Source organism: Peromyscus eremicus, chromosome 1, assembly GCF_949786415.1.
Source record: "Peromyscus eremicus chromosome 1, PerEre_H2_v1, whole genome shotgun sequence".
NCBI classification, from domain to species: Eukaryota; Metazoa; Chordata; class Mammalia; order Rodentia; family Cricetidae; genus Peromyscus; species Peromyscus eremicus.
Genome location: NC_081416.1, coordinates 53,057,095 through 53,082,510, shown reverse-complemented (window position 1 = coordinate 53,082,510; position 25,416 = coordinate 53,057,095). Strand labels below are relative to the sequence as shown.

The 25,416-nt window shown below is 47.2% G+C and overlaps 1 protein-coding gene across 1 annotated transcript; it reads left to right on the top strand.

The window, feature by feature from the left end:
• The first annotated feature begins 13,273 nt into the window (after window positions 1-13,273).
• Window positions 13,274-18,091, top strand: LOC131909851 (uncharacterized). Its single transcript, XM_059261730.1, is given in 2 exon segments — window positions 13,274-14,355; window positions 14,357-18,091. Coding segments are annotated over 2 exon segments (4,719 nt in total). The 5' UTR covers window positions 13,274-13,284; the 3' UTR covers window positions 18,005-18,091.
• Window positions 18,092-25,416: the final 7,325 nt, after the last annotated feature.

Sequence of the window (25,416 nt, the reverse complement as noted above, 5' to 3'; positions counted from 1 at the left end):
TAGATGTTTCGAGGCCAGCCTGGTTTGCATAACGAGTTCTGGGACAGGCAGGGCTACACAGTAAACTCCTGTCTCAAAAACAAAACAAAAAAAGGCACATGCCTTTAATCCCAGCACTCCAGAGGCAGAGGCATGAGGATCTCTGAGTTTGAGGCCAGCCTGGTCTACAGAGTGAGTTCCAGGACAGCCAGGGCTACACAGAGAAACCCTGTCTTGAAAAAACAAAACAAAAACACCAAAACAAGTTGCTGGCTAGGTGGCTCTGCAGTTAAAAGCACTTGCTGCTCTTTCAGAGGACATGGGTTTGGTCCCATGGTGGCTCACAATCCTCTTCTGGCCTCCATAGGCACTGCATGTGTGTAGTATAGATACAGACAAGCAGGTACAACTGGTACCCAAATATTATAAACAAACAAACAAATAAATAAAAACATTCCTCAGCAGGGCATAGTGGTGTATGCCTTTAAACCCAGCACTTGGGAGTCAGAGGCAAGAGGATCAAGGTTAGCCTGGTCTACACAGGATAGCCAGGGCTACATAATGTCTTGGCAGGGAGTCGGGGACAACAAAACCTCAGAATAGCACAAGTGGGCCAGACCCCTTGAAGACGTTCCTTTCCTTTCCTGGGCCTCAATTTCTCTATTGATAAATGGATTTACTGAATTCAACAGCTCTGAAGTCTTTTTCAGCTTTGGAACAGTCCTGACTCTTTACAGGAAGTCCATGTAGCAACCTGGGTCTACCTTCACTTTCCTCTGGAGTCTCCCTGATCTGTCCAATCTGTGCCCAACCCTGAGGCACAGACTTAACTTAAAACATGATGAGACTTTTGTATGTGTTATTTTTATCTATAACTTGATTACAGTTGTTTGGTTTTTTGTTTTTTGTTTTTTTTTTTTTGGTTTTTCGAGACAGGGTTTCTCTGTGTAGCTTTGCGCCTCTCCTGGAACTCACTTGGTAGCCCAGGCTGGCCTCGAACTCACAGAGATCCGCCTGGCTCTGCCTCCCGAGTGCTGGGATTAAAGGCGTGCGCCACCACCGCCCGGCTGATTACAGTTTTCAAGCATGGACTTTGTAGATGACAATGCACTGTCGGAATCCCACCAAGCAGAGGCGACAGCCTAGGCTGACTTCTGCTTCAAGCTACTCCTGCCCCTGGTTCCACAGAAGTTAGAACTTGCCCACTACCCTCCCCCTAAGCGCAACAGGAGGGGTGGATCCTGGGTCTCTGAATGTAAAGAAGCTTCTGGGGTTATAGGGAAAGCACTAATTGAACCGCTGAGAGCTGACTGGCACCCATGATCTGCTCAATTACAGGGAGAGCGGGACAGATGCAGAGCAGTTAAGAAAGGATTTCCTAAGGCAACAGGTCCGCAGGACTAATCAATCCATGGGACTACAGGAAGCTCCCTCACGCTCCACTCCGGCTCCACACAAGCACCAACCCTGGGGAAGAAGCTGGGGAAATCAGAGCTGTAGAGTTGTGGGAAAAGGGATGGCGTCCATGCCACGCCCCCACCCCAAATTTAAACATGAGAATGATCTGCCCTCTGGTGGCCAAAGGGAGCTACACTGTCGATCCTGTGCCAGATGTCACTTTTAGGACCAAGGTCTGAAGAGCAGGGAGGAAAACGGAAACACTGAAGGGTAAAGGCAGACACATTCAGGGGGCTCCTACTGACCTTAAATAGACTCTGCCTCCTCAAGATTCTACTCAAACCCTGACCTTCCCCTTGATCAATTCCCTTCCTCTCCTCCTCTCACAAGGCTGCCAAACCAGTCGACCCAGCCTCTGGAGAAGCCAAAATAATCTTCAAGTCCAATTCCAGAGACATCTGTATTCATCTAGAACACTGTCCTCAACTCCCCAGAGGGCTTAAGTCAGGGTCACTTTGTGAGCCAGTGACCTATGTGGTCACACACAGCCCTGTACTCAGAAGAGTATTTAATGTAAGATTTAATGTAAAGCTGTTATTGTTTTTTGTTTGTTTGTTTTTGTTTTGTTTTGTTTTTTCAAGACAGGGTTTCTGTGTAGTCCTGGCCGTCCTAGAACTCACTCTGTAGATCACACTGGCCTCGAACTCACAGAGATCTGCCTGCTTCTGCTTCCTTAGTGCTGTGACTAAAGGTGTGTGCCACCACTGCCTGGCAAAGCTGTCATTCTTATGAAAAAAATTTAAGCTAAGAAGGCTCCTGCTTGTTTTTGTTTTGTTTTGTTTGTGTGTGTAGTATATGTATGCATTTGCACGGTTATGCTCATGTGCATGTGAGTGCACTTGAACACACGCCAGAGACAAATCAGCCAAAGTTCAATGTCTTTTCTCAGTCCCTCTCCATCTTAGTTTTTGTTGTTGTTTATAATTATTGATTTGTGTGTGTCCATGTGTAGGTGCATATCCCATGGAGTGCACGTGGAGGTCGGAGGACAAGTTGTGGGAGTTGGCTCTCCCTTCCACTGGAGTGGGAACTCAAGTCTTCTGGCCCAAAGACAAGTGTCTTATTCGCTAAACCATCTCATCAGCTTTCCAACTTCATTTTGTTGCTGTTGTTGTTTTTGTTTTTGAGATAGCATCTTACTATGCAGCCCTGGCTGTCCTAGAACCCATTATATAGTTCACAGTCTGGCCTCGAACTTACAAGTTGCCTGCTTTATAAGTGCTTGGATGCTTGGATTGAAGGCTATGTCCAGACTAACCATATCAGTTTTTCTTTCTTTCTTTCTTTTTTCAAAAAAAGATTTGTATATGAGTATTTTGCCTGCATGTCTACATGTATATCTGTCCACTACGTGCATGCTTGGTACCCTCAGAGATCAGAAGAAGGTGTCATATCTCCTGGAACTGATGCTATAGATGTCATGTTATAGATGGGTTATCAATCATTGTGTAGATGCTGGGAACTGAATTCAGTTCCTCTGCAAAAAGCAGCCAGTGCTCTTAACTACTGAGCAGTCTCTCCAGTCCCTTGCTGTTGTTCTGTTTGTTTGCTTGTGTTCTTGCTTTGAGAGGGTCTCTCTGTGTAGTCCTGGCTGTCCTAGAACTCATTATATAGACCAGGGTGGCCTTGAACTCACAGATATCCTCCTGCCTCTACCTCGTTCATTGGAACCGGGGTTCAAATCTGCTAGGTTGGCTGGCCAACAGTTCTAGGGACCTGTCTGTCGCAACAGGTGCTAAGGTTACAGATATGCTACCATACCAACTGGGGATCTCAACCCAGGTCCTCATGCTTGCATGGCAAACGTTTGACTAAGTTATCATCTCCCCAGTACCAAGCCACTCATTTTCATTCTACACTGTGCCCCCACAGATTATGTAGGTGGTCCTGGTTGTGAGAGAAACTTTTGTCCTGCATGCCAGAGTTGGCTTAATCTGGCCTCAAATTGTCTGAATAATACCCACTCTTATTTTTTTTTTAAGATTTATTTATTTATTATGTATACAGCATGTATGACTGCAGGCCAGAAGAGGGCACCAGATCTCATTACAGGTGGTTGTGAGCCACCATGTGGTTGCTGGGAATTGAACTCAGGACCTCTGGAAGAGCAGCCAGTGCTCTTAACCCCTGAGCCATCTCTCCAGCCCAATACCCACTCTTAATAAGTATCCCTGGTAGAGAGGTCTGTTGTGGGATAATCTTTTTGTACACTGTGAAGAAGGTCTTTATCAAGCATCTTCTGATTAGTTTAATAAAGAGCTGAATGGCCAATAACTAGGCAAGAGAGAATAGGCGGGACTCTCAGGCATGGAGAAGAACTCAGAGGGTTAGAATCTAGGATCAAGAGAGATGCCAACAAGACCCTGAAGTAGTTGGACATACAGAATGAAAAGGAGGTAAAAAGCCACATGGTAGAATGTAGATTAATTAAAAAACTGGTTAATTTATGTTGGGAACAAGCCTAAGCTAAAATGGCTAGGCTTTCATAATTAATAATAAGTCTCAGTGTCATTACTGGGGAGCTGGTGGTCCCACAAAGTAAAGTCCAACTACATTTGGCACCCAACATGGGGCCACATATATCCACACAGGGCCTGAAAAGGCTGAAAAAAAAGAAGTTCTGAACATGGAGTCGGATGTGGCTTCCTGGTGGCCACAGTCTCGTGAGTAGGCTTGATGCTAGCAGTGTACAGAGGCATGGCTCCTTTAAAAGGCTCTGCAGTGCAGCAGAACACTTGAGCAGCCTCCCTGGGTAAAAATGCCTGCAGCCTCTGTACACAACAACTTTCCAGAGCTGGAATGGTTAGGGCAGCTGGGACATTTAGTCTCAGTGCTCACAGCTGCCTGTAGACCCAAAGGGGGCAGAGCCAGCCTCCAGCACCATGTGCTAAGCCAGTTTAAGATTTGACTCACATGGTCAGAGGAAGCTGCAGGCTCACAGAGAGCCAGGTCTAGCCTGAAAAATCCTCTACATAGGTACAGTATGCTTAAAGGTATGCTTAGATGCTGAAGGAAAAGAAGAAAATGGGTATAGATAGACAGTCATAAAAAAATAAATAAATAGTTTAAAAATAATAAAATCTTTTTAAAAAGAGTAAAGTAATATAAAAAGAATAAGCAACATAAGGATGGGAAATAAATAGGGCAACAACAGTGCTTTGTTGACTTTGAATTTTTAAAATGCTGATGAGCAAAGGGCAAATGCTGCAGAGACAATAGATTATAATAAAAAAAAACTGCGAAATTAAACCAGCCTATATATTTTAAGGATTTCTTAACTTTAAAATAGAAGTCAGAAAATGTGTTGTGATGGGAGAGAGGTTATGCCTTCGTTTCCATGGGAAACAAAAAGCTATGGATTCCTTCAAAATCAATAAAAAACAAATTTAATCAGGGGTTGGGGGGAGGAGACCACCTGAAAATCTTGGCTTCAGACATGAAGAAAGAAACCAAGAAAGACTACAGGACAGGTGGGAAATATGCTGATCCCTCTAATATGGGAACAGCTCTGAGACTGGATGAGACATGATAAATCTTGTTGGGCCGGGCGATGGTGGCATATGCCTTTAATCTCAGCACTTGGCAGGTGAACCTCTGTGAGTTCAAGGCCAGCCTGGTCTACAAAGTGAGTTCCAGAACAGGCTCCAATCTACACACAGAAACCCCATCTCGAAATGCTGCGCACACACACACACCCCTGCCCCACCCTGCCCCACCACCACTGCCTCCAAAAAAAAAAAAAAAAAAGTAGAAAAGAAAAAAAGAATCTTGTTGGTACAGAGTCCTCGTGACCTATTATTACATGCCATCCTTTCATATGACATGGATGGAGATTTATATTATGGTTTGGTTATGCAGTCCAAATGGACTTAGAAAGTTGACAGATGCTTTTACCTGCTCAAACAGAGCAGAGAATCGTCATTAGCTGATGTGTACTCACTGTACATTCCATGCTTGTGTTAATGCAGTGTACTGGCTGGTTTTGTGTATCAACTTGACACAAACTAGAGTCATCAAAGAGGAAGGAGCCTCAGTTGAGGAAATGCCTCTGTGAGATCCAGCTGTAAGGTATTTTCTCAATTAGTGATCAATGGGGGAGGAATCAGCCCATGGTGAGGGGTGCCATCCCTGGGCTGCTGATCCTGGGTTCTATAAGAAGGTAGGCTGAGTGAGCCATGGGAAGCAAGCCAATAAGCAGCTCCCCTCCATACCCTCTGCATCAGCTCCTGCCTCCAAGACCCGGCCCTGTTTGGGTTCCTTGTTGGAGTCCACTGGGTTTCCTAGTGGCTGTACCCAGCATGACTGCATAAGAAGTTGATTGGGAGGCTGGAGAGATGGCTCAGAGGTTAAGAGCACTGGCTGCTCTTGCAGAGGTCCTGAGTTCAATTCCCAGCAACCACATGGTGGCTCACAATCATCTATAATGAAATATGGTGCCCTCTTCTGGCGTGCAGATATACATGCAGGCAGAACAGTGTATACATAAAATAAATAAATAAATATTTTTTTAAAAAAAAAGAAGTTGATTGGACCACAGGCCTGGGTACCAGGTGACTGTAACTAGCAAGGGGGAGGTCTTTTGCTCCACCCCTTGGCATTGTTATAAATAGACCTTTGGAATAAAGTTCTGGGCCTGTGGATAAGGATCCAGACCACCCGAGTCTATCCTGTGTTTTCTCTCTGTTTTTTCTCTCTCTATATTTTGAACTGAGTCTCTTATCCCTCATCCCTCAAGAGTTCCTGGGGTAAATAAGTGTGGGGGTTGGTCCTCTACAGTTCCTGTCCTGACTTCCATCAGTAATGAACAGCAATGATGAAGAGTAAGCCAAATAAACCCTTTCTTCCTCAACTTGCTTTTTGGTCATGGTGTTTCGTCATAGCAAAAGAAACCCTGACTAAGACAAATTGGTACCATTAGCAGGGTATTGTTGTGACAGACCTGACCAAGTATTGGGGAGGATTGAGAAAGGACTTTGGAATTTTGGGCTAGAAAAACCATTGAGTGTTGAGACATCAATGCTCTGGGAACTTGGAAGATAAGAATATTGAGAGAGAGCTGGGCGGTGGTGGCGCAGGCCTTTAATCCCAGCACTCGGGAGGCAGAGGCAGGCAGATCTCTGTGAGTTCGAGGCCATCCTGAGCTACAGAGTGAGTTCCAGGACAGGCTCCAAAGCTACACAGAGAAACCCTGTCTCGAAAAACAAAACAAAACAAAATAAATCTTTAAAGAATATTGAGAGAGGTGCAGAGGATGGAGACCTGGTTTGGAAAGTTTCCAAGGGAAATTTAAAGACTCTATTAGGGCTTTCATTATTTTGAATTATGATGCTGTGGTTCTGGTTAGCTGGGGCTGAAGAATCAGCTATGATTAACAAGATACCAGAACTCTTAAAGTGTAGACAGAAGTTTCTGTCCCACCTAGTTCTGCAGCCGTTCAATCCCAAATAAACACACAGAGGCTTATATTAATTATGAACTGTTTGGCTTATTGCTCAGGTTTATAACTAACTAGCTCTTACACTTAAATTAACCCATAATTCTTGTCTATGTTTAGCCACGTGGCTTGGTATCTTTTTCAGGCCAACATGCTCATTTTACTTCCTCTGCATCTGGCTAGTGACTCTATCTCTGCCTTTCCTCTTCTCAGCCTTCTCCTAGTCTGGTTAACCCACCTACACTTCCTGCCTGGCTACTGGCCAATCAGCATTTTATTAAACCAATAGGAGTGACAAATCTTTACAGTGTACAAGAGCATTATCACACAGCATTAAAGGAAAATTTTGCTTTGCTTGGGTACATGATGTTAGTTGGTTAGAGCTAAGAAATTAGTGGTGATTAAGAAGAGACCAGCAGCACTGAGGTGAAATCTTCTAAGAAGTGTTTCCTGAGAGCACAGAGAAGCTGTGTTCCGGAGGTGGCCAAGGTTGTTCCTCGTGCTGGCAGCTGGACTTGGTGATGTGTAAGAGTCACCCAGGCGGTACTGGTTTTGAAGGCATGAAGGGGTCATGGAGAGCAGCTGAAGTTTGGCACTGTGAGAGGCCAGGAGAGGCCATTGGTGAAGGTGCAGCCTCAGTGGCAGTTGAAGGCCCAGGACTGAAGGGGTCATGAAGAGAAGCTGAGGTTCGGCACCATGAGGAGAGCCTATGAGAGCCTACTGATGAAAGTGCGGCCCAGTTGCAGCAAGGGACCCCAGCATTTGGAGACGCCAGTACCATGGATGACCACCAAGAACAGCAGCAGCAGCAGTGGTGGAGCATGGAATAGAGCCAGCCTGAGCCTAGAAGACAAGTTGTGTGTTCTGCAGAGGGCAGAGCTGGAGAAGTGATTCAAGACCTTTGCAGGAGTCCAGAAGATCATGAATGGATCCCAGACATTGGACAGTTGAATTTAGTTTTAATTTGACTGTGACTGTACCCTTATTTTTCCCTCTTGAAGTAAGAACATATTTTCCTGGAGCCCACAGTTGAGAGACTTTGAATTTTAAAAGATTTTGGTTTTTGAAAGAGATTCGCTGTGAGGTGATCCTTCTGTGGATGTGTGTTGCTCTCCTTGGTTAATAATAAAACTGTTTGGCCTATGGCAAGGCAGGATAAGGTTAGACGGAACAATCAAACTGAGGACATGGATGAAGGGGGAGGAGTCGAAGGAGATGAGCCACCCACCCAAGGAGCAAGACGCCAGAGGACTGGTAACGCCACGGCCACATGGAAATACATAGATTAATAGAAATGGGTTAAATATAAGAGCAGTTAGCAATAAGCCTGAGTTATCGGCCAAGCATTTATAATTAGTAGAAATCTCTGTGTGGTAATTTGGGAAGAGAGTGCCAGGTATTTGGGAACAGGCGGTCAGGACAGAAAACTCTGCCTCTGTCTACAGGATTATTTTAAAGGAACTAAATTTTAATGTGTTTGAATTTGTAAAGACGGTGGGACTTTTAAAGTTATTTATGTTCTTGGGGGCTGGAGAGATGGCTCAGAGGTTAGGAGCACTGGCTGCTCTTCCAGAGGTCCTGAGTTCAATTCCCAGCAACCACATGGTGGCTCACAACCATCTGTAATGAGATCTGGTGCCCTCTTCTGGTCATACATGCTGTATACAAAGTAAATAAATAAATCTTTTTAAAAAAAAGTTATTTATGTTCTTAATGAGATCTTGGGGATGAATAAGAAAGGAAGGGTTATGTCTTTTTTTAAAAAAACCTTTTTAGAGCTTTACTGGGAGAGAGAGGGGGGAAAGAGAGAAAGGACAGACTGAAGGAGAGAAGAGGAAAGAGGGGGAGAGAGGGAGAGAGAGAGAGAGAGAGAGAGAGAGAGAGAGAGAGAGAGAGAGAGGACAGACGGAAGGAAGGAGCGGAAAGGAAAGAGAGGGTGGGTTATGCCTTAATAGTGATGTGTTTGTATGTCAAATTGACAAGGGGTCAGTTGTACTGGCTTGTTTTGTGTGTCAACTTGACACAAGCCAAAGTCATCAGAGGAAGGAGCCATAGGTGAGGAAATGCCTCCATGAGATCCAGTTGTAAGGCATTTTCTCAGCTAGTGATCAATGGGAGAGGGCCCAGCCTATGGTGGGTGGTGCCATCCCTGGGCTGTTGGTCCTGGGTTCTATAAGATGGTGGGCTGAGTAGGTCAGGGGAAGCAAGTCAATAAGCAGCTCCCTTCCATAGCCTCTGCATCAACTCCTGCCTCTGGGAACCTGCCCTGTTTTGAGTTCCTGTTCTGACTTCCTTCAGCGATAAACAGCAATGCTGATGTGTAAGCCAAATAAATCCTTTCCTCTCCAATTTGCTTTTTGGTCATGTGTTTTGTTGAAGCAATAGAAACTCTAACACATGTAGATATATGTTACTTTTAAATGTTTGTGTGTTTTCAGAAAAAAAAAAAAAAAGACCAGACATCAATGAAGACAAGTAGCCCAGGTGATCCAGCCTTGCAGAATGCCTTTGTTACAGTTTCCTCAAAAATCTGTATCCAGAACAGCTTCAAAGTGGCTACCTGTGAGGGTCCAGACTCACGGACTACTCTAGTCCTGACTTCAGATGAGCCCTGTACTTTTTTTTTTTTGTTTTGTTTTGTTTTTTGTTTTTTGAGACAGGGTTTCTCTGTGTAGCTTTGCGCCTTTCCTGGATCTCACTCTGTAGACCAGGCTGGCCTCGAACTCACAAAGATCCACCTGCCTCTGCCTCCTGAGTGCTGGGATTAAAGGCTTGCGCCGCCACCACCACCCGGCAGCCCTGCACTTTTGTATCACACAAAGATGGACAACAAATGATACAGCTAGCTCTCCCAGGACTTGACCATTATCTCAATTTTATCAGGGTGCCCTAAAGATGCCACCACCCCAGACAACAGGAGGTAATTTTAAGAACACAACACCCATTCCCAATAGGTGGGGTGGGTGGTTTTTAGTTGTTTAATGAGTTATGGATGTTTATCATTGTTTTGAGGGTGTTGGTTACAAGTTGTTACTGGTCATGGTAAGGGAGGAAACTAAACAAGTGAGTGTTGTGGAATATTAACTAGGCAAAGATGTGTTACATTTGTTTATGCTGCATTTATTTAATTATGTAAAGATGTGGCACTGGAAGGTGGTGGTGCACACCTTTAATCCCAGCACTCAGGAGGTAGATGCAGGTGGATCTCTGTGAGTTTGAGGCCAGCCTGGGCTACAGAGTGAGTTCCAGGAAAGGCTCCAAAGCTACACAGAGAAACCCTGTCTCAAAAAACAAAAAACAAAAAAAGTGTTGCTGTTTCACTTTGCCTGTGTAAGGCAACTATGTGGTCTAATTAAAAGCTGAACAGCCAATAGCTAGGCAGTAGTGGGATGATCGGAGCTGGCAGGCAGAGAGAATAAATAGAAGAATCTAGGCTTGAAGAGTAGAGAGAATGAGGGAGAAAGAGAGATACCCTGGGCCAGACACAGAGTAGGACATACAGAAGGAAAGAAAGGTAAAAAGCCCTAAGGCAAAATGTAGACGAAGAGAAACAGTTTAAATTAAGTTATAAGAGCTAGTTGGGACAAGCATAAGATAAGGCCAAACATTCACAGCTAATAATAAGTCTCCATGTCATGATTTGGGAGCTGATTGGTGGACCAAAAGCCTGCTACAAGGGAGGTTGGATTCAAGGATCTCTTTCTGAAAAGAAAAAAAAGGGGTGGGGGGGGAATATAGGAATGATAGGAAAAAAGGGTAAATAATTGAATCTACTTTTAAACTAAAAAAACCAACTACTAAGCCGGGCGTTGGTGGCACACACAATTAATCCCAGCACTCAGAGGCGGAGGCAGAACCAGAGCCAGGCGGATCTCTTTGAGTTCGAGGCCAGCCTGGTCTACAGAGCGAGTTCCAGGAAAGGCGCAAAGCTACACAGAGAAACCCTGTCTCGAAAAAACAAAAACAACAACAACAACAACAAAAAAAACACCAAAACAAAAAAAAAAACAACTACTAGTCTCAAATATTTTACATCGGTATGGATTTTTTGTATATTGATACAAATTTAAGGTTATTTTGTTATACTGTATATATGTTTCTCCTCTTGTTTAAGATATTGTACCTATGTAGCTCATTTAAAAATGTAATGTAAATTTATAGTCCATGAAAATTATTATTACAAGCTATTTAAGATAATTAAGAAATGCAGGTTAGCCAGGCAGTGGTGGTGCACCCTTTTAATCCCAGCATGAGGGAGGGAGAGGCAGGCAAATATCTGTGAGCTCAAGGCCAGCCTGATCTACAGAGTGAGTTCTAGAACAGTCAGGGCTGTTACACAGAGAAACCCTGAATTGAAAAACAAAACAAAATAGCAGTTAGTCATCTATAACAATCAAATTTGTGGCCATGTTAGGTATGTTTTCAATGTCAGAGATATATTTTAGATAGTCTTCAAATACTTCAGAGACCCACAGAATATGGCAGTTAAGATGTTTTAATAGCCGGGCGGTGGTGGCGCACGCCTTTAATCCCAGCACTCAGGAGGCAGAGCCAGGCAGATCTCTGTGAGTTCGAGGCCGGCCTGGGCTACCAAGTGAGTTCCAGGAAAAGGCGCAAAGCTACACAGAGAAACCCTGTCTCGAAAAACCAAAAAACCAAAAAACCAAAAAACAAACAAACAAAAAAAAGATATTTTAATAACATAAGGCTTTCGTGACAGTGAGACATGTCTGCTCCTGGCAGCACCAATTCACTTCAAAAGATGATGATGAACATTGATGAACCTTCATATGGAATTTACTTTCATTGTGGCAAAGTTAGCCAGTGGGGAAGAAATTGCCCTTGCCTCAACTGCTGACAGTATGTGGTCGAAATTGGACAAGCAGACACTGAAAGACCCCCAGCCTCCCCGCCTAACATAGCTTAGCTCAGCTGTTTTTGAATAAAGCCTGAGAGGTACTGAGGAGTTCAGTTAACGGACATGGAATAAACAGAACATTTGTGGTTAGCCACCTGGCCCCAGAGCGAGGAACTAAAAGGTCAGAAAAACACCCTGTACCCTAGACAAAAGCTAGGCGTGGCGAGTTCGGGGAGAAACCACGAACTGTCCTGGGTTTGAACCTGGCTTCATTTGAATCATCCAATCAAAACCCTGTAACCAGGCTTCTTGCTTCTGTACCCGAGCTTCGGCTGCCCGACCCTATAAAAACCCTCTGCTCCAGCCCGTGGGCGCGCCAGTCCCTTGAGCTTCTTGAGAGACTGTGTCGCCCCGGGTACCCGTGTTCCCGAATAAAGCCTCTTGCTGTTTGCATCTGATTCGTGGTCTCGGTGTGATCCTTGGGCGAGGGTCTCTCCTGAGGGAAGACTGCCTTCAGGGGGTCTTTCATTTGGGGGCTCGTCCGGGATTAGAGACCCCCTGCCTCGGGACCACCGACCCACTGTCAGGAGGTAAGTTGGCCGGCCACTATCTGTCTTGTCCCAGTCTGTCTACTTGTCTTCCGTTTTCGTCGGGCGCCCTAATTCAGGTCTGAGTCGGTGGGGGCTGAAGGAGCTGACGAGCTCGGACTTCGCCCACCGAAACCCTGGAAGACGTTCCACGGGTCACTGAAGTCCCCTCTGGGGCACGGTTTTTCGGGGCCTCTCCCGTGTCAGAAGGATACGTGGTATTGGCAGGGGACGGAGATCGAGGTTCCTCCACATCCCCGTCTGAGTTTCTGCTTTCGGTTTTACGCCGAAGCCGCGCAGCGCGAATTTCTGTCGTCTGTCTTGTCTTTTTGTTTATCGTTACTTGTCTAACACTTCTTTATCTAGAGACCACCATGGGACAGACCGTCATCACCCCACTGAGCCTAACCACGGACCACTGGTCCGATGTTAAGGCCCGAGGAAACAATGAAGGTGTCATTGTCAAAAAGAAAAAATGGATCACCCTCTGCGAGGCCGAATGGGTCATGATGAATGCTGGCTGGCCGCGAGAAGGATCCTTTAACCTCTCTCTTATTTCACAGGTGGAGGGCAAGGTTTTTGCCCCTAATCCTTATGGACACCCCGACCAGGTCCCATACATCGCCATCTGGAGATCTCTGGTCGAAAATCCATTTCCATGGGTCAAGCCTTTCCTTCCACAGCCCCCTCCAGTCTCTGGGCCCTCTGCACCCCTCAACCCGGACTCTTCCCTTTACCCTGTGCTCCCTCACAAGGAGACTCCCAAGCCCCCTGTCCTTCCCCCGGACTCTAACTCTCCTCTCATAGACCTCCTGACAAACGAGCCACCGCCCTATCAGCCACCCCCACCGGCACCGACCGCCCCTCCAGCGGCTGAGCCCGTGGCGGCCCCAGCTCCGGCATCGGCCGCCTCCGTGGCGGCGGCGGCCTCTGCTGCGGCACCAGCCATGACCGGCAGCGCGCCCCCTATGATGACCTCGCTCGCTGAAGACTCGGAGGATGAAGAAGAAGCAGTCCAGTCTCCCGTCGCAGGTCGCCTCAGAGGCCGACGGGCCGCCTCTCCCCCTCCTGCATCCAAAGCCTTTCCGCTCCGGGAAGGGCCCAACCAACAAATGCAATATTGGCCCTTTTCTGCCTCAGACCTTTATAATTGGAAACAACATAACCCCCCTTTTTCCAGGGACCCCGTTGCTTTAACTAACCTAATTGAGTCCATCCTAATGACTCACAGGCCGACTTGGGACGACTGTCAGCAGCTCCTGCAGACCCTCTTAACAGTAGAGGAAAAGCAGAGAGTTTTCCTGGAGGCCCGGAAGCAGGTTCCGGGCGACGATGGGAGGCCAACCCAACTCCCGAACATCATCGATGCAGCTTTTCCTTTGACCCGCCCTAACTGGGACTTCAGTACACCTGAAGGTAGGGAGCATCTACGTCTCTATCGCCAGTTGCTCTTAGCGGGTCTCCGAGCGGCCGCTAGAAGGCCTACCAATTTGGCTCAGGTAAGGAATGTGATACAGGGAAAGGAAGAGACACCCGCTGCATTTCTAGAAAGGTTGAAGGAGGCTTATAGGATGTACACTCCGTATGATCCAGAAGACCCAGGTCAAGCACCAGGTGTCATCCTATCATTTATCTATCAGTCTAGTTCAGACATCAGAGCCAAATTACAGCGGTTGGAGGGTTTACAGGCGCTAGGGTTGCCAGACCTATTGAAGGAAGCAGAGAAAGTATTCAATAAGAGAGAAACTCCTGAGGAGTGTGAGGAAAGGAGATGGCAGAAACAAGAGGAAAGGGATAAGAAACAACATAGGGAGATGAAGAAGGTTCTGGCCGCCGTTGTGTCTCAGGGACAGCGGAGAGAGAGAGATAGGTCGGGAGAACGAAGAAGGCCACCCCTAGATAAAGATCAATGTGCTTACTGCAAGGAGAAGGGACACTGGGCCCGAGAATGCCCCAAGAAGCCGCAAGGACCCCGCCGGCCCAAGCCCAAGACCGTGGACCTCCTTAGTCTGGAGGACTAGGGGGGTCGAGGCCAGGAGCCCCCCCCCTGAGCCTAGGATAACCCTCAAGATCGGGGGGCAGCCCGTGACCTTCCTGGTTGATACTGGTGCCGAACATTCAGTCCTAACTCATGCCGGAGTGCCTCTTAGCCGGCATTCTGCACTGGTGCAGGGGGCAACTGGAAACAAGAGATATTATTGGACTATCGAGAGAAAAGTCCAACTGGCTTCAGGGCAAGTAACTCACTCCTTTCTGCACATACCTGAATGCCCCCATCCGCTGTTAGGACGGGACCTACTAACCAAATTAAAAGCGCAAATCTATTTTGATGAGAGGGGACCGAGGGTCACGGGTCCTAAAGGAGACCCTCTACAAATCCTTGCCCTCAATTTAGAGGAAGAATACCGTTTGTTTGAGTCAGAACCCCCGGAGAAATCACCTGAGGAGCTACAGAACTGGTTGAGAGAGTTTCCTCGCGCCTGGGCAGAGACTGGGGGCCTGGGGTTGGCACGCGACCAGCCACCGCTGATGATCTCATTAAAGGCCTCTGCGACTCCCATTTCAATCAGACAATACCCAATGTCACGGGAAGCTCATGAGGGAATCAAACCCCATATCCGGAGGCTCCTGGACCAAGGGGTGCTGAAGCCCTGTCAGTCCCCATGGAACACCCCTCTCTTGCCTGTTAGGAAACCGGGGACAGGGGACTACAGGCCAGTCCAGGATTTGAGAGAGGTCAATAAGTGGGTGGAGGACATACACCCCACGGTGCCTAACCCCTATAACCTTCTGAGCACCCTCCCACCGACCCACGTCTGGTACACGGTACTAGACCTGAAAGATGCCTTCTTTTGTTTGAGACTACACCCTCAAAGTCAACTACTGTTCGCCTTTGAATGGAGGGACCCAGAACAAGGGCTCTCGGGACAACTAACCTGGACCCGGCTCCCTCAGGGCTTCAAAAATAGCCCAACCCTCTTTGATGAGGCCCTACATGCAGATTTGGCCGGGTTCCGGGTCGAGCACCCAACCCTGACCCTGCTCCAGTACGTGGATGACCTACTCCTGGCAGCCAGGAGTCGAACCGAGTGCCTGGAGGGCACTCGGGCCTTACTGGCCAGACTTGGACAGAAGGGTTATAGAGCCTCGGCCAAGAAGGCTCAAATATGCCGAGACAAGGTTACCTACCTGGGCTACACCCTGAGCGGGGGGCAAAGGTGGCTAACAGAAGCAAGGAAGGAGACGATAATCTCCATCCCCCCTCCTCAGAACCCCCGCCAAGTTCGAGAGTTCCTGGGTACGGCTGGGTACTGCCGCCTTTGGATTCCTGGCTTTGCCGAACTGGCAGCCCCATTATACCCCCTCACTAAACCAGGGGCCATGTTCCAATGGGAAGAGGAGCATCAGAAAGCATTCCAACAGATCAAGAAGGCCTTACTTGAGGCCCCGGCTCTGGGTCTGCCAGATCTTACCAAACCCTTTGAACTGTTTATAGATGAGAACTCGGGCTTTGCTAAAGGGGTGCTGGTGCAAAGACTGGGACCTTGGAGGAGACCTGTGGCGTACTTGTCCAAGAAGTTGGACTCGGTGGCTACAGGATGGCCTCCATGCCTCCGCATGGTGGCAGCCATTGCCATATTACTCAAGGATGCTGGGAAACTAACTTTGGGACAGCCGTTGACTGTGCTGGCTTCCCATGCAGTGGAGGCCGTGGTCCGCCAACCTCCGGACAGATGGCTTTCCAACGCCAGAATGACTTACTACCAGGCCTTACTACTGGACTCAGACCGGGTAAAATTTGGACCGATAGTCTCCCTTAACCCTGCCACCTTGCTACCGCTACCTAGCCCCTCCAAGGAACATGACTGCCTCCAGATTCTAGCCGAAGTACATGGCACCCGCCCTGACCTGACAGATCAGCCGCTTAAGGACCCCGACGTTGTCTGGTACACAGATGGGAGCAGTTTTCTGGAAGAGGGGGAACGCAGAGCCGGGGCAGCTGTTACCACCGAATCAGAAGTGATATGGGCATCGTCGCTCCCGCCTGGGACATCGGCCCAACGTGCAGAACTGATTGCGCTTACGCAAGCCCTCCGGATGGCAGAAGGTAAGAAGCTCACAGTTTATACAGACAGCAGATACGCCTTCGCCACTGCACATGTCCACGGGGAAATCTACAGACGGAGGGGTCTGCTGACATCTGCGGGTAAGGAGATCAAGAACAAAAAAGAGATCCTAGACCTCTTAAAGGCCCTGTTCCTTCCGCTCCAACTCAGTATTATCCACTGCCCAGGGCATCAGAAGAACGACTCTGCGGCGGCCAGAGGGAATCGATTGGCGGACCTGACTGCCCGAACAGTAGCTTCCCAGCCAGTAGAGAGCAGCCGGTTGATGGCTATCCAAGAACCACAGTCTGAGAGAGACCCCATGCCCTATAGCCCAGAAGACCATGAGCTAGCAAAGAAAATGGGGGCGGGCTGGGAACAACGGAGGCAAGCCTATATATTAGGGGACCGGGTGGTCATGCCAACCTCCCATACCCGATATATGCTGAGATTCCTCCATGCGTTGACCCATTTGAGCAGAAACAAAATAAAGGCCCTATTAGACAGAGAAAACACCGGGACAGTACTACTGAACCAGGACCGGGTGCTTCAGCAGGTAACTTCTACCTGCCCAGCCTGTGCCCAGGTCAACGCAGGAAAAATTCATCTAAACAAAGGGGCCCGCCAAAGAGGCCATCGTCCTGGTGTACATTGGGAAATAGACTTTACAGAAATAAAACCCGGACTCTACGGGTACCGGTACCTCCTGGTCTTCGTGGACACCTTTTCAGGATGGATTGAGGCATTTCCAACCAAGAATGAAACGGCTAACGTGGTAACAAAGAAACTGTTGGAAGAGATCTTCCCCAGGTATGGGATGCCTCATATATTGGGGTCGGACAACGGGCCTGCCTTCGTCTCTCTGGTAAGTCAGAAAGTGGCCAAATTATTGGGGGTTAATTGGAAACTCCATTGCGCATACCGCCCCCAGAGTTCAGGACAGGTAGAGCGAGCTAATAGGACAATTAAGGAGACTTTAACCAAATTAACGCTTGCAACTGGCACTAGAGATTGGGTGCTCCTACTTCCCTTGGCTCTTTACCGAGCCTGGAATACTCCTGGGCCGCACGGCCTAACCCCTTTTGAAATTCTATATGGGGCCCCACCTCCAGTCGTAAAATTTCTCCATCCTGATATCTCATCTTTTGCCACCAGCCCCACTTTAGAGGCACATCTACAGGCCCTCCAGCTGGTGCAGAAGGAGATCTGGAAACCCTTGGCTAAAGCCTACCGAGAGCAGCTGGACAAGCCGGTGGTCCCCCACCCTTTCCAGATTGGGGACTCTGTTTGGGTCCGGCGCCACCAGGCTAAGAATCTAGAGTCACGGTGGAAGGGGCCCTACACTGTCTTGCTGACCACCCCCACTGCACTCAAGGTCGACGGGATTGCTGCATGGATCCACGCCTCTCATGTGAAGGCTGCCGGGGAGACCGACCCAGCAGGATCCAGAGAATCAACATGGACAGTGTACCGCACACAGAACCCCCTAAAAATAAGGTTGGCCCGCGGCTCCTCTTCCTCCCCCTCTTCTTGCTCTCTGTCTACCCCCAGGGGACTAGGGCGGCAGAGAGCCCGCACCTAGTCAAGAAACTCACTTGGCAGGTCATCTCACAAACTGGGGAAACGGTCTGGCAGACGACCGCCCTTCATACCCCCTTTACATGGTGGCCCCCCCAACCCCTGACTTCTGTCAGTTGGCATTGAATTCGGGACTCTGGGGGGTTGAGGGCATTAAGTTTGATGCCTTAAACTCCTCCACCCACCCGGGGGGGGGTGCATTGGCCGGATCCGGGATGCCGTCACCCTCAAGCGAGATGTAGATTCGCCCAGTCGGACTTTTATGTCTGTCCGGGGGATGGGAGGGGCTGGGCCCTCGCCAAGAAATGCGGGGGGGAAGGAGATTTCTTCTGCGCCCAATGGGGCTGCGAGACCACTGGCGCAGCATATTGGAGTCCTAGCTCTAGCTGGGACCTGATCCAGACCAATAGAGGTTTCAGGAAGGCTACAGGTGGGGGGTCTTGCTCAGCTGGGTCCACCGAGGTCAGCCGATTCGAGCCCGGGCTCTCACTCCCCCTAAATATAACTTTCACTGGCCCGGGGAAGGCTGATAGAAACTGGCAACGGGGGCGCACTTGGGGGCTCAGGTTATATGAAACCGGATATGATCGGGGCGTAAGATTCACTATCAAACTTAAGATTGAGGAGGCCTCCGCCCCTATAGGCCCCAATCAGGTTCTCTCTGACCAGAAGCGCCCCTCCTTACCTGTTCCAGCACCCCCGAAGATTACCCCTCGACCCGGTTCGATTACCAGCCCAGGTATAACTCCGGCCACTACCAAACCGCCCCGGCCAGGAACCGGAGACCGGCTCTTGGGTCTGCTAGCAGGGGCTTACCAGGCCTTAAATGTAACCTACCCAAATAGAACGCAAGAATGTTGGCTATGTCTGGTTTCCCAACCTCCCTACTACGAGGAGATAGCAACCCAGGGTAATTATACTAACACTCACAGTCCCCCTCCGAGCCAATGTCTAGGGACAGCCCAACATAAGCTCACAATCTCAGAGGTGTCAGGACAAGGACTATGTCTAGGGAGCGTCCCCCGCACCCACCAACACCTGTGTAACCGCACCCTATCCATAAGCGCTGTCTCTGGTTATGTCACCGGCCCTAATGGTACCTATTGGGCATGTAATACTGGGCTCACCCCCTGCGTTTCAGCCTCAGCCCTCAATGCTACCTCTGATTTTTGTGTGCTCATCGAGTTATATCCAAAGATTGTTTACCATACACCAGAGGAGATTTACCCACACTTTGAGATGAGACCCTATCGGTATAAGAGAGAGCCGGCGTCTCTCACTCTGGCCCTATTATTGGGGGGGCTGACTATGGGAGGAATAGCAGCCGGGGTAGGGACAGGCACCACCGCCCTAATGGAAACCCAACAATTCAGACAGCTCCAAGCGGCCATGAATCAGGACATTCGGGACCTAGAGGAATCAGTAAGCGCCTTAGAAAAATCCCTGACCTCCCTCTCTGAAGTAGTGCTCCAGAACAGAAGGGGACTCAACATTCTATTCTTACAGGAGGGAGGGTTGTGTGCCGCCCTTAAAGAGGAATGTTGCTTCTATGCGGATCATACTGGGGTGGTAAGAGATAGCATGGCTAAGTTGAGAAAACGATTAGAACAGAGACAAAAATTCTTTGAAGAGCAACAGGGATGGTTTGAAGGATGGTTCAGAAGGTCCCCCTGGCTCACCACCCTCATTTCCACCCTTCTGGGACCCCTTCTGATTCTATTACTCCTCCTGACGTTTGGGCCCTGTATCCTAAGTAGACTTGTCCAATTTATCAGGGAACGCGTCTCTATTGTTCAGACTTTGGTATTAACTCAGCAATACCAAAGGCTCAACCAGATGGAACTCGAGTCACGTCACCAATCTTCCCCATGAATGGAGGATTCCATTCCTGAGATAAGAAAATGGGGGAATGAAAGACCCCCAGCCTCCCCGCCTAACATAGCTTAGCTCAGCTGTTTTTGAATAAAGCCTGAGAGGTACTGAGGAGTTCAGTTAACGGACATGGAATAAACAGAACATTTGTGGTTAGCCACCTGGCCCCAGAGCGAGGAACTAAAAGGTCAGAAAAACACCCTGTACCCTAGACAAAAGCTAGGCGTGGCGAGTTCGGGGAGAAACCACGAACTGTCCTGGGTTTGAACCTGGCTTCATTTGAATCATCCAATCAAAACCCTGTAACCAGGCTTCTTGCTTCTGTACCCGAGCTTCGGCTGCCCGACCCTATAAAAACCCTCTGCTCCAGCCCGTGGGCGCGCCAGTCCCTTGAGCTTCTTGAGAGACTGTGTCGCCCCGGGTACCCGTGTTCCCGAATAAAGCCTCTTGCTGTTTGCATCTGATTCGTGGTCTCGGTGTGATCCTTGGGCGAGGGTCTCTCCTGAGGGAAGACTGCCTTCAGGGGGTCTTTCAACACAAAAGAAGCCAACTGCCAAACTTTGCCAAGATAAGGTAGGACAACCCTTCAAAATTCCTGCTTCACAAAAGTCAGATATTTTAGGCCTATAGGGCCAAAGATGGATGCTCCAATGTTGCAGAGGAAACTTGGGTGACTATCCAGGCAGCCAGAAGTTTCTGCTGTTTCTATAGTTTTTGAAGTTGCTTGCTCTGCATTTCCTGTTTACTCAAGGTAATATTGTATCCTTCTGGGATCTTTGATGGAGTTAAAGATGAAATAGTTATAGTTACAGTTTTCCTTGTTACCAATTTTTAAAAAAACTTATAAAAGAGATACAAAGTTTATAAGGTTGAGGGACATAAAAGCTTAAGTTGTTTAAGAAAATATTTTGTTTGTTTGTTTATTTATTTATTTTTTTTTTGGTTTTTCGAGACAGGGTTTCTCTGTGTAGCTTTGCGCCTTTTCCTGGAACTCACTTGGTAGCCCAGGCTGGCCTCGAACTCACAGAGATCCACCTGGTTCTGCCTCCCGAGTGCTGGGATTAAAGGCGTGCGCCACCACCACCGCCCGGCTTGTTTGTTTGTTTATTTTTGGTTTTTCAAGACAGGGTTTCTCCATGTAGTTTTGGTGCCTGTCCTGGATCTCACTCTGTAGACCAGGCTGGCCTCAAACTCACAGAGATTCTCCTGGCTCTGCCTCCCCAGTGTTGGGATCAGAGGCGTGTGCCACCATCACCTGGCCAAGAAAATGTTTTAAGGTGTAAGAAGATATTTTTAGCATGGTAATACAAGTTATAATAAAAATTGGTTTAGGTATAAAACTTTGGCTCCCCAGTTTTCTGGAGGCAGAGGCAGGCAGATCTCTATGAGTTCAAGGCCAGCCTGGGCTACAGAGTGAGTTCCAGGAAAGGCTCCAAAGCTACACAGAGAAACCCTATCTCAAAACAAAACAAAACAAAACAAAACAAAACAAAACAAAACAAAAACAAAAACAAAAAATTTTGGACTCACCAAGATAGGATAGATAACAGAGTAATTTCTCTGAATTTGCCAAATATAAAGGTACGGGACATTGTGATGTAATTTTGGTTTGGTTTGGTTTTTTGAGATAGGGTTTCTCTGTGTAACATCCCTGACTGTCCTAGAACTCACTCTGTGGACCAGGCTGGCCTTGAACTCACAGAGATCCACCTGCCTCTGCCTCTCCCAAGTATTGGGATTAAAGGTGGGTACCGCCACTGTGGGAGCCCGTTTTCGTGTTCCTCGTGGCTTTACTCAGCAGGTCCGCATAGAGAGGATGATTCAGACCAAGCGCCTGAGTGCAGGTGTCTGAGATGGTCTGCACTTGGCTGTGCTGGGGGAGGAGGTCATTTGCTCCACCCCTTGGCGTCTCTACAAAAACCCTGGGGCAGAGATAGTCGGGGCCCATTGGAAAAGGTTCCAGGCCCTCTCGAGGCTATCCTTTATTTTCTGTCTTTTTATCTCCACAATATTCTCCGCAATAAATCCTTCTATCTAATATTTCCTGCAACTCACACTCAAGAAAACTCTGGGGAACTGTGGGGGTGGTGGGTGAACGCCCCACAGAATGGCGCCATGAACGGGGACTAAAGAAAAAAAGGGGGGACTAAAGAAAAGGGGGGACAAAAAATGGGGGACTAAAACAAATGAACAGGGACTAAAGACAAAGGAAAATAATAGTTTTATTAGAGAGTGTTTGTCGAAAGTGCTGAGTCAGCCCTGCCAGTGGAAAGTGGCATGCCAGTGTTATGGAAAATTTGAGGGGCAGGGGTTTTATCCTCGAGAGAAAAGAAAAGCAGACTGGAAGGATGTCTGATGCTGCAGTGCAAAATTCTCTTCTGTCAAAATTTCTATCTTCTATCCCTTTCTCAATTTCGATCTGTGAAAATTAAGTATAAGGTACAGCGTAGTAACATAGTGAAGGAAAAACTTAGAAGTATAAGATCATGTAGAAAAAAATAAGTAAGGCAACTAGACAGAAAAAACTCTTCAGTTTTCTAACTTTGGGACTATGAACTCAAACTGGGCGAAAAATCCTTCTTTGGGCTTTATGGGTAGTTAACTCTTCTCTGAGCTTATGGGGAAGAAAAAGTTTCCTATGGAAGCTTTTGTCCTGGGGACAGCTGAAATGCTTAGTCCAGGTAGCAGGAAAAAGTGTTTTCTCCCTGAGGCAAAAATGGGGATGTAAAAAGCCAAAAAGTTTAAAGTTCAGAAGTTTTGGGAAAAGTTGGTCTTTCTCTCTTGGGGGAAAAGTCTCTCTTAAAAAGCTTTAATCTTCCTCAAAAGCTCTCTTAAACAAACTTAAAAACTAAAGCCTTTAACTTTCTCAGAAGGTCAAAAATTAGAATCACCTGAAGATATTAGTATGGGGACCACCTGTGATTAGCTCTAAGGGAAAACAACAAACCTCTTAAGACAGCAAAACCTCTAAGTTCTGTCTTTCAAGCTTTAAAAATCCTCCCTGCAATGCAGGAGGCAGGGACAAGTTCCTAAAAACATCTTCTAAGCTCTGTCTCTTCAAGCCAGTAAAAGACAGTGGGTCAGAGTCCCCTGAGGGAAATGCTTGGGAGAATGTGGGTAAAGAGCTACAGAGAGCCCAAAAGGGCAAGAAACTTCACCTGAGAAAAGCAAAAAAAGCCAAGCTTTTCAGTTACAGCCGAGCTGAGGCATCAAGGGTTTTGTTTCTGAGTGAGCATTTCAGAATGAAAAGGTGCTCCTAAGTGTCCTAATGCAAAGATCCCCTGAAGCATGCAAACTGTTAGCATTGTATCCTAGCTTCTGACCCAAAACCCAGAGGTGACTGGCCAGCGTCTCTGAGTTGGGGTGCATTTCTGGGATACTAGGGTTCCTGCAGTGGTAAACTTCCTGGAGCACAGAGCTGAGGCAGGAAGGTGCAGGACCCAGGGGAAGATTGCTAATGAACAACCAAAAGCTAAAGCCAGTGGGAACGGCACAGTTGCCTGCTTTCCTACAAGTCCCAGTTGATAGGTCTACAGCTGCAAAAAGAAATCTGAGAAAAGCTTTCCTATCAGAGTAAGGACCTTTCTGGGAAAACAGTGAAGCTGAACTGTGTCTGAAGCAGTTGTGCTGCTGAGTCAGAACACTGTCTGGGGAAAGAGCCCAGCCAGGGCAGAATAGAACTATCCAGGAGTAAAGCTTTCTTTTCTATCGGAGAAAGCATCTTTTTGAGAAAAGCTTTGTTTCAACTGACTCCCTGAGATAAGGGAGTGTAGCCCTGAGGGGTGATTGCCTCTGGATATAAGCTCTGTCCTTCAGCACCCAGACAAGCAAACACAACCCACTGGGGGACTGGGTCAGGTGAAAGGCCTGAGGGAAAAACACCTGTCCTAATGCAAGCTTAGATATGGCAAAAACCTCCCTTGCTAAGCTTGATTTATGAACACAAACCTCAGAACCCGAAAACAGAAACAGACTAAAGCCCCTATCTTCAGAAGCAAAAAAGCTGTCACTGTGACATTGGGAAATGTTTCTGGGGTAGAGGGGATAAATTGAGACCAAACTGGGAACTGTCTGGGAGAAAGACTCTGAAGATACAGAGAAGGGACATAATCCTTCCCAGAAAATACATGACCTGAAAAAGCTGCTAGAATTTGAGGCAGATTCAGGAGGAGAAAAAAAGCCCCTACCTCCAAAGGCAGCTAGCAGAGGTACAGAGCTGCAGACAGATACCTGAAGCTCTGTATCTGGTGGGGAAGGAACAAGCAAAATGAGAATAAAATCAGTGGGAGAAAATCTCTCTGAAAGAACTATGGAAGCTATTGTACATGATCTTGTTTTTCACTGACTGGCTAAAAGACAAGCCCCGAGGAAAGTTGCTATCAGAAATGCCAGCCTCAATGCCGGCTAAGGAGGCAGGTGTGGTTCTGATTTGGGGCCGGTGTCAAATGAAGAAGAGACACCTGTTAAAGCCCCAGTTGAGAAGAGACCAGAAACCTCCCAATGTCCCATAGCTGAAAATGTAAAATGCTTATTCAAATCTCCCATTGCAAAAGCAAAAAACTTTGTTCAAACCTCCCGGGCAAGAATTTGTAAGCAAGTCTGGTAAAAAAGAACTTAGAAGTTGACTCAGACCCAAAAAGAAGTATGGGAAATGAAGTCCAAAAGCTAGCTTGCAATAAGGGACTGGACTTGGGGTTGTGGCTTTGTACTGAGAATGTTACAGTCACCTAGCAACAAGTATCACAACTCTATAATGACAACACTCACTAAATCCCAGTGTTTTATAGCAACGCTGAATATAAACTCTAAACTTTAGAAATGATGTACGTACTTCCTGTCTAGTTAAGAGAATCTTTCTAATAGAGATAGTGATAATAATTAAGAGTAAGAAGTAGAAAAATTTAAATAAGATGTGAGTTTGTAGAAATTATTCTGTCATGTTAGATCTGTATTAAGAAATCCTCACTCAGGAGGCAGAGCCAGGTGGATCTCTGTGAGTTCGAGGCCAGCCTGGGCTACCAAGTGAGCTCCAGGAAAGGCACAAAGCTACACAGAGAAACCCTGTCTCGAAAAACCAAAAAAAAAAAAAAAAAAAAGAAATCTTTAGGTGTTTGTGAAGTTAAATATATGCTAATGTAGCCCTATATAAGTTTGTAAAGTAGATTTATAGAGTTCCTTCAAGAATATAAGCTTGTAAGAAGTATCTAAAGTAGTCTTAAGACATGTAGTAATAAGCTTGTAAGAAAGATACTAGTTGTAAGTGTAAGTTTAAATAAGAAATAAGATAAGCAGTATATAAATAAGTAGATGTTAATGTTATATGTGAGTTTGTAAAAATGTGTAAATGTTGAGTGTGAGTTTATGCTTAAGCACATGTTATGTGTAAGTTTATGAAAGTGTAAATATTGAGTGTGAATCTGTTTAATGTATATGGTAAAAGAACCTGAGACACAGAAGGTAGTGTCCTAGTAGACTGCAAAGTGGGCAGTCTGAATGGTTTCAAAAGCTCCAGAAGCTAATGGTGGATGCCAGAACCAGCACAAG